The following is a 9,174-nucleotide window of genomic DNA, read 5'->3' as shown; positions in this document are numbered from 1 at the left end:
CTGAGAGATCGACTGGGACTTGAAAGGTCCATTATACTACTTGATCGCGACCCATGCACTTGCGGCGTGCCATTTAATACCAATCAAGTTTTTGGCGCCGTTGCCGGGAATGTTTTTATCAAATTACCAGCTAATTTGTCAATCACTTTAACGAACTTTACTTTTTGTTTTAAATTCCCCCTTTTAAATCCAAAAGTTACTTTGTCTTCGTTTTTATCAAATTCCTAACTCGTTCATTGTTTATGCATCGTTCCCGAAGTCTCAATCTTCTAGAATTTGATCCTGAAATCGAAGGGACTTTCCGAAAGAGGCTTAGAGAACAAAACGAGTTGAAAAGACAACAACGAGACATGGAGCATCAAGAAGGTCATCTGGACCCTCTTATTCAACATGAACAAGCTCCTCGGGACGGTGTGCCGCCTGGTTTTGATAATCAAGCGGGCAGGGTTCAAAATCCTGTAGTAAATGAGGAAGATATGTTGTTTAGGGATTTTCTGAACCGCCCTATCGTTGAGAACCAAGCGGGTATCATTTACCCATCATATGGACATCCTAACTTTCAACTACGACCGGATGTCATTAATCTATTCTCCAATTCTTTATCATTCTATGGTAGAATAGATGAAAACCCACACGCTCACATCGCGGGATTCATGGAAATTGTTAGCAATTTCACATAAGAAGGTGTGAATGATGAGGTTATAAGAATGAGGTTATTCGTTGAAAGATAAGGCAAGAGAGTGGATTGACACTCTACCTGCGAGGAGTATCACGAGTTGGGTGGAGTCGGTGCAAAAATTCACTACTAAATTTTTCCCACCTGCTCGTGTGGCCAAGTTAAAGCACGATATAACCACTTTCCAACAACTTGACTCTGAAACCTTTCACGAGGCTTGGGAGAGGTTCAAGGACATGCTAAGAAAGTGCCCAAACAATGGGATTACTTTACCACAACAAGTCCAGTACTTCTACGCCGGGTTAACTCCTTCTCACCGCTCAAATGTTGACTCATTGTCAAACGGATCTATCCAAAACAAAAGTATCCGAGAGGCGTATGAGCTATTTGAGGTAATGAGTGAACAGAGTGCCATGTGGCCAGATAGACGTGCTAAAGTGGGAGTTAGTGGAGCTCGAGAGAGTGAAGCATTCTCTCTTATGTTATCAAAGATTGACTTTCTAGCACGAAAAGTAGAAGGACTTTCTACTTCGTCATGTGGCTCTCATTCAGCTCATATGGTCCAATCCTTATCGATCTGTGAAATGTGCGGAGCTAATCATTTGAGTTCAGGTTGTCCGTTGATTGCCAGTAGTTTGGGATCCACCGAGCAATTGGCATATACACAAAATTTTCAACGCCCTGGGGTACAATCCTTACACTCAAACTTATAACCCTGGATGGCGTAACTACCCTAACTTCTCTTATGGTAATAACCAGAATGTCTTAAATCCTAAACCACAAGAGAAGAAAGAAGGTTGGGAAGAGGCCATTGCTAAGTTAGCAAATCATCAATTGCAATACCAAGAACGCAATGATGCATCGTTGAAAAATTTGGAAAGGCAGGTGGGCCTGATTGCAAAACTTCTCTCTGAGAGGCCTCAAGGGGCTTTACCCAGTGACACTGAAACAAATCCCAGAGAGAATGCAAAGGCCATTATTACCAGGAGTGGGATTCAATTACCTGAACCCACGGTAGTACAACAAAGGCTCGAGCTGACAAAGAACTAGTCGTTGAAAATGAGGTGGTGCAAGCACCTAAAGAGGTTGTTGAAGAAGATAAGACTGATGAATAGGAGCCATTAACATCAAAGACTCCAATTCTAGTCAAAGCCTATATACCTCCTATTCCTTTCCCTCAAAGGCTCCAGAAGCATAAACTGGATATTCAATTTGGTAAGTTTTTGGAGGTGTTTAAAAAGCTACACATTAACATTCTGTTTGCAGATGCTCTGGCTCAAATGCCGAGTTATGCGAAGTTCATGAAAGATATCCTTTCTAACAAAAGGAAACTTGAAGAGCATGAAACGGTGATGTTGACGGAAGAGTGTAGCGCCATTCTCCAGAACAAATTGCCTCCTAAAATCAAAGATCCAAGGAGCTTTACTATTCTATGTGCTATTGGGGATCTTAATTTTACTAAAGCTTTGTGTGATCTCGGAGCGAGCATTAACTTAATGCCCTTGTCTATTTTTGAAAAGTTGGGAATGGGAGAAGCAAAGGCTACTACAGTATCATTGCAATTGGCCGATCGGTCAATTAAATATCCTCGAGGTGTGGTTGAGGATGTCTTGGTAAGAGTGGATAAGTTCATCTTCCCTACTGATTTCATTATACTTGACATGGAAGCAGATAATGATATCCCTATCATTCTGGGACGACCATTTCTTGCCACCGGCTGAGCCTTGATTGACGTGCAAGAGGATAAACTCATTTTAAGGATACAAGATGAGCAAGTCACTTTTAACATCTTGAAATCCACAAAGTACCCGCCAGAACCAGATGACTGTTTTCGGGTGGATATGATTAATCATTTGGTTGCCGACTCTCTTTATGGGAGTTCTGACGACACCCTTGAGAGATGCCTAGTAAGTTCTTCTGATATAAGTGATGGTGACCCCGATGTTGAAGGTATAACAAATTACTTGGAAGTTACACCATTCCGCACCTTCAAGAGGGTACCATATTATGAGGAGTTGGAAAAGACATCTTCAATACCTCTTTCATCTTATCAAAAAGCCCCTACGCTTGATTTGAAAACACTTCCGCCTCATTTGAGGTACGCCTATTTAGGAGAATCATCCACACTTCTAGTGATCATCTCCAATTCCTTAACCGATCTAGAAGTAGAGAAGCTACTTTGAGTCTTGCGAGAACATAAGGAAGCAATTGGATGGATGATAAATGATATTCGAGGAATCAGTCTGTCATTTTGTATGCACAAAATACTGATGGAGAATGACTTTAAGCCATCAGTCGAGCATCAAAGGCGGTTAAATCCGAATATGAAGGAAGTGGTGAGAGCGGAAGTTGTTAAATTACTTGATGCAGGCATTATCTATCCCATTTTTGATAGTCCATGGATAAGTCATGTTCAAGTTGTACCTAAGAAAGGAGGCATAACGGTAGTGAAAAATGAGGACAACGAACTCATACCCACTAGACTGGTGACTGGTTGGTGAGTGTATATTGACCACCGTAAGTTAAATACTGCAACTAGAAAGGATCACTTCCCTCTTGGTTTCATAGATCAAATGCTAGAGCGGTTGGCAGGGTATTCACATTATTGTTTTCTTAATGGGTATTCGGGCTATAATCAAATTTCAATAGCTTTGAAAGATCAAGAGAAAACAACATTTACATGCCCGTACGGTACTTTTGCGTACAGGAGAATACCCTTTGGCCTGTGCAATGCACCTGCTACGTTCCAAAGGTGTATGATGGCGATTTTCTCCGACATGGTGGAGAAAAGTATTGAGATTTTTATGGATGATTTTTCAGTTTTCGGTGCCTCATTTAATAGATGCCTTAACAATTTAGAGATGGTACTTAGACGATGTAAAGAGACCAATTTGGTTCTAAATTGGGAAAAGTGTCATTTCATGGTCAAAGAAGGCATAGTTCTTGGCCATCGAATTTCTCTGAAAGGCATAGAGGTTGATAAGGCGAAAATTCAAGTAATTGAAAAATTGCCTCTACCAACTACAATTAAGGGAATTCAAAGTTTTCTCGGACATGCAGGCTTTTACAGGAGGTTCATTAAAGACTTTTCAAAAATTACAAAACCTCTTTGTTCCTTGCTTGAAAAGAACACAGCCTTTAATTTCTCCCAAGAATGTCTTAATGCTTTCAATGCACTAAAGGAAAAGCTCATCATGGCTCCTATTATCACAACTCCAGATTGGAATCTTCCATTCGAGCTGATGTACGATGCTAGTGATTATGCTGTTGGAGCTGTTCTGGGACAGCGGAGAGATAAAGTCCTGCATGTTATCTATTACGCCAGTCAAACTTTGACCGATGCGCAATTGAATTATGCTACTACTGAAAAGGAGATGCTAGCAGTAGTATTTGCATTTAATAAATTTCGGTCATACCTCATTGGTTCCAAAGTAATTGTCTACACTGACCACTCGGCCATCAAATATTTGTTCGCAAAGAAAGATGCCAAGCCGAGGTTGATCAGATGGGTACTCCTCTTGCAGGAATTCGACCTCGAGATTCGAGATAAAAAGGGAATTGAAAATGTCGTTGCTGATCATTTATCTCGTCTCGAGCAACCCGAAGACGTTTTGGAAGGTGAAATCAATGAGGTGTTTCCTGATGAACAGCTGTTGCAAATCATCCAGATTTTAAAGCCAATCATACACCGTGGTATGCAGACCATGTGAACTATCTTGTTAGTGGCATCATACCCCCAGATCTTTCTTATCAACAAAGGAAGAGGTTCTTTGCTGATGTGAAGCATTACTTCTGGGAAGATCCTTTGTTATTCAAACGGGGTCCGGATCAAATTATCCGGAGACGTGTGCCGGAAGAGGAAATGGAGAAAATACTTGAACGATGTCATTCTTCTCAATATGGTGGTCACTTTGGTGCTGTAAAAACTACATCAAAGGTCCTTCAATCTGGTTTTTATTGGCCCACCTTATTTAAGGATGCTTATACACTTGTCTCTAAGTGTGATCGATGCCAACGAACTGGTAAAATTTCCAAACGTAATGAAATCCCATTGAATTCCTTATTGGAGGTGGAGATATTTGATGTTTGGGGTATTGATTTTATGAGGCCATTTCCGTCCTCATTTTCAAATAAATACATATTGGTGGTTGTAGACTACGTGTCAAAGTGGGTAAAGCGGTAGCTTTACCTACTAATGATGCTCAGGTGGTAGTAAATTTTTTGAAGAAAAATATTTTCTCGGGCTATGGCACTCCCCGAGCTATCATTAGTGATGGTGCTAAACATTTCTGTAATCGCCTCTTCGACTCACTTTTGACCAAATATGGAGTGAATCATCGAGTGGCCACTCCCTATCATCCCCAAAAAAGTGGCCAAGTTGAAATATCTAATCGAGAGTTAAAGAGAATTCTCGAGTTGACGGTCAATGCATCAAGAAAAGATTGGTCCAAGAAGTTGGACGATGCATTGTGGGCATATCAGACTGCTTTTAAAACACCGATTGGTATGTCTCCATATCGGCTTCTATTTGGAAAAGCATGTCATTAACCAGTCGAACTCGAACATCGGGCCTATTAGGCTATCAAAGCCTTGAATTTTGATGAAAAATTGGGCGATGAGAAGAGATTGCTCCAACTGAATGAACTTGACGAAATCCGCCTTGATACATATGAGAGTGTACGTCTCTATAAAGAAAAGACAAAGAGATGGCATGATCAGCACATTGTGAGGCGGGAGTTTTTTGTCGGGCAACAAGTTCTTCTGTACAATTCTCGACTCCAGTTATTCCCTGGAAAACTCCGCTCCAGATGGTCGGGTCCTTTCACCATCATAAAAAATTTTCCACATGGAGCGGTTGAGCTTCTTGATGAAAGAAAGGCGAATTTCAAAGTAAATGATCACAGATTGAAACCATATCTGGGAGGTGATTTTGCTAATGAAAAATCTTCCATTCCTTTCAAAGATCCGAAATAAAGATGCCCTATAGTCGAGCTAAGGACTATAACCAAGCGCTTGTTGGGAGGCAGCCCAACTGTTTTAACTCTTGTTTTATTTATTTACTTTTAATGCTTTTGGTTATTATATTGTTGAACTAATATATTTATTTTGTAAGAAATTTTTGATATCCCAGCCATTTCTGGATCTCCCAGGTTCTGGAACAATTCATGTGCAAAGAAGTCTTTGATCCAAGTGACTCGCGTTCATCATAAGTCCAGCAAATGCATTGGTTCCACTTTACGAATGGCTATTCAGGGAAGTTTCCTTATTCCACTTTACTTTAGCTTGTTATTTACACATTGAGGACAATGTGTGAATTAAGTTTGGGGGTGATGAGCCTTGCCGGCTTTCTTTTTGTGTTTGTACATATTTTTTGTGTGTTATATCGACATGTTTGGTGAGCTTTGCCAGCTTTGAAATGCGTGATGTTGAAATTGTTCTTGATTCATAAGCTATGCATGCGTGCCAAATATGCTATTATGTGTAAAAATTTTCGATTCAAAAATTGCTTTTTCTATGTGAGATCTTGAGTTACATTGAACATAGTCATGATTAATTATCATTTAGATGTGGAAATAGCTGTTTGTTGGAAAATTTTTGAATTGGTAAGAACTTAGGTTGTCAGTTACCTGAAACAGTATATCAACTTATGTCTTATTCTCTTTCACTTTACCTTGTACTGTGAGAAATGTTGAATTAGCTAGTTTGTTATTTTCATTGAAGATGTAGTAACTGAATAGGGTGAACACAAAAGCTGGTGAGACTTTGAGCCGATAGACTGACATTTATTACAGTCTCATCATTTCTTTCTGGTGTGACATTATTCCATGATTATGATTCTCTAGAACTTGCGTTGCTTCTTTTCTAGATCACATTGATACATGTATACATGAATATGATTAAGGCAATTTTTGTTACCACTTTAGCCAAATAGCTTACCATGAAATTACTCTTTCCTTTGATAACCCCTTTGAGCCTATTTGCCTTTTCTTTGGTTTACCCACATTACAAGCTTTCATTTCCAGAAAACAATATCTTTATCTAGCCCTCAAAGCTAGTGGAGTGTATTTGGTTTTATTGAATGTTGGGTGTGGAAGAAAAGAAGTTTGGGGGTATCAATATCATTTGAGGTGCTATGTTGGTGTAAAAAAAAAAAAATTGTTTGACAAGGGAAAATATGTGGAGGAGACTGATTTTGAGTGACTAAATTTATAAGTTCTCCTGAGAGTTGAAAGAAGAAAAAGGGTGATTGTGCTGAATTGATGATGAGTAAGAAGTTATTGATTGGAGGGATAGGGTTGTGTACAGATCATGTCTATGCTGAGCTAAGTTGAATATCTTTTACTCCACTGATTTATTTGAGGCTTTGTAGTCACTTATCCAAATGTTTCAACACCTTAACCTTAAGCCACATTTCAACCCTAAAAAGACCTTATGATTTATGTAATGCATGTGATCTAAGTGGTGACGATTGAGAAAATATGCAAGCTTATGGTAGAACATTTTCATTGGAATGATCTGAGCGAAACAGTACCCAATCTTATACACTTGAGAGTGAGTGATTATACTATCTTGCGAGGTTCTACATGTTCAGTTACTTTATCTTCATCTGATAATGCATACTAGTTGAGTATTTTTGATCGATAAAGAAAAGAGTGTTTGAGAGCAACCTTTAGATTTACACTTGGGAAATGAAGTGGAATATCTGTATTTGAGTGTGAATCTTACGAGCGGGAAAGAATATATTTGACCACTGAGGGTCGGGTTGGTGCTAATTTAGAAATTTTACTCTCTTGATAGTATTTTCTTAGTTTAGATGATGATGGAAAATGGGTATGTACACACACACTGATTGAACATGGGATAAGTTATAATTATTTTTTATAGCATTATTTGAAAGTATGGCTATGAATTGATATACAATTTTGAACTCTATGATATTTATGGCAAGGTATCTAATATGTTGATCATTTTTGTATTTGCATGATTATGTTAGAAGTCAATCTTGCTCGAGACGAGCAAGAGCTCAAATTTGGGGGTGTGATAAGTGTGTTTTTACAAACTTATTTAGCAATTTTTGGGACTTTATTATTGATAAAATTGAGTCGATTTCTATTTATAATTGTGTAATTGTTACTTTTGTAGGCTAAAACCCCGGAAAGAAGTATAACGAGCGAAAAGAGAATGAAAAGGACTTGAAGTGCAATTATGGAAGGGCCTAAATGTAATAAAAGTCAAATTTGAGGACCAAATTGCACTAAATGAAAGTTGAAGGACCTGATCTGCAATTTCGAGATTTTTTGGTCAACGTTTTTATTATTTTATCCTTATTTTATTCTAGATATTTTTAGGATAATTATGTTGTGTCTAATAATATCTTTTTTATATATATTATATTTTATCCTTATTTTATGCTAGATATTTTTAGGATATTTATGTATCTAATAATATCTTTTTTTATATTATATTTTATACATATTCCATATATATACTAATATAACTTGGTAGGTAAAAAAAATTCCCCAACTCTTTCACTTTTCTCTCTATCTCTCTTGGTCTCTCTCTCTTTTTCTTGATTTTTCTTCTTTTAGTTTTATTTTGGGAATCATGTAGATATAGCAAGGAGATCATTAAGGAAAGCTTGAAGAATACATTGAAAGAATTACAATTCATATTTAAAATGGTTTTATCTCAACTTTTGTATTCCTTTCATTTAGTTCTTCATGCTTGTAATGATATGTTTATGAGAATCTCTTTGTTATTTTGTTAGAATGATGAACTAAACAAGTTTATGTTGGTATTTATGCATTAACTTAACCTATTTTCATTAATATCATGTTATATGTTGTTAGATATGCATTTGTTATCAAAATATTGGTGTATTAATTATCATGTTTAAGATTACTACATTTATTTGACGTCAATAGATGTTGTGGTTAGGTAGTTGCGTAATTATTGAAAAATAGTTGTACATAATGGACCGAAATAATTAATTCTATAGGTTTGTATGGTTTCGACTATACGCGTTTAGGTATCCAGACATGTATACCTACCCTATGTGACCCGTTGAGTTATTTTCACAAAAATTGAATACAGTTGTTTGGTTTAGAACGACATAGAAATATGTTAATGCCAAGCAATTAGGGTTGATATCGCTCGACAGAGGTTATTGACTAATTTTGGAAAATCGGGTCTAACCACATAGTTTGGTAATTTACATCTACGCATAATTGGCTTGAAAAGGGTTGAGTGAAATCATAAATTCCAACATCTTTTAAAATCAAACTTTTCCACTTTTTAAGTATTATTTAAGTATTTTAAATCAAAATCGAGTTTTCGCCTTTTTATAGTTTTTAAAATCGAACTTTTAAATGTGTGTATCTTTTTCGTTAATTTGAAACAAATACACTCATAATTGAAAACAACACTCTCTAAGGGATCGACTGGGACTTGAAAGGTCCATTATACTACTTGATCGCGACCCGTGCACTTGTGGCGTG

General features: G+C 37.4%; 1 protein-coding gene across 1 annotated transcript; it reads left to right on the top strand.

Moving 5' to 3' along the window:
* The first annotated feature begins 242 nt into the window (after nucleotides 1-242).
* On the top strand, nucleotides 243-2,397 carry LOC111411325. Its single transcript, XM_023041866.1, has 4 exons — nucleotides 243-612; nucleotides 728-1,362; nucleotides 1,436-1,690; nucleotides 1,792-2,397. Exons 1-4 carry the CDS (start codon nucleotides 243-245, stop codon nucleotides 2,395-2,397), a joined length of 1,866 nt encoding a protein of 621 aa, XP_022897634.1.
* Nucleotides 2,398-9,174: the final 6,777 nt, after the last annotated feature.

Source organism: Olea europaea, chromosome 15 (genome assembly GCF_002742605.1).
Source record: "Olea europaea var. sylvestris chromosome 15, O_europaea_v1, whole genome shotgun sequence".
In the NCBI taxonomy this organism is placed as follows: domain Eukaryota; kingdom Viridiplantae; phylum Streptophyta; class Magnoliopsida; order Lamiales; family Oleaceae; genus Olea; species Olea europaea.
This window is presented reverse-complemented; position numbering and strand designations above follow the sequence as displayed.

Excerpts from the sequence above, each read along its gene's own strand:
- LOC111411325 (XM_023041866.1), top strand. The coding sequence starts at position 243 with ATGCATCGTTCCCGAAGTCTCAATCTTCTAGAATTTGATCCTGAAATC. Across the intron at positions 613-727 it reads CAATTCTTTATCATTCTATG|ATAAGGCAAGAGAGTGGATT; the intron begins GTAGAATAGATG and ends ATTCGTTGAAAG. Across the intron at positions 1,363-1,435 it reads AAAATTTTCAACGCCCTGGG|AATGTCTTAAATCCTAAACC; the intron begins GTACAATCCTTA and ends GGTAATAACCAG.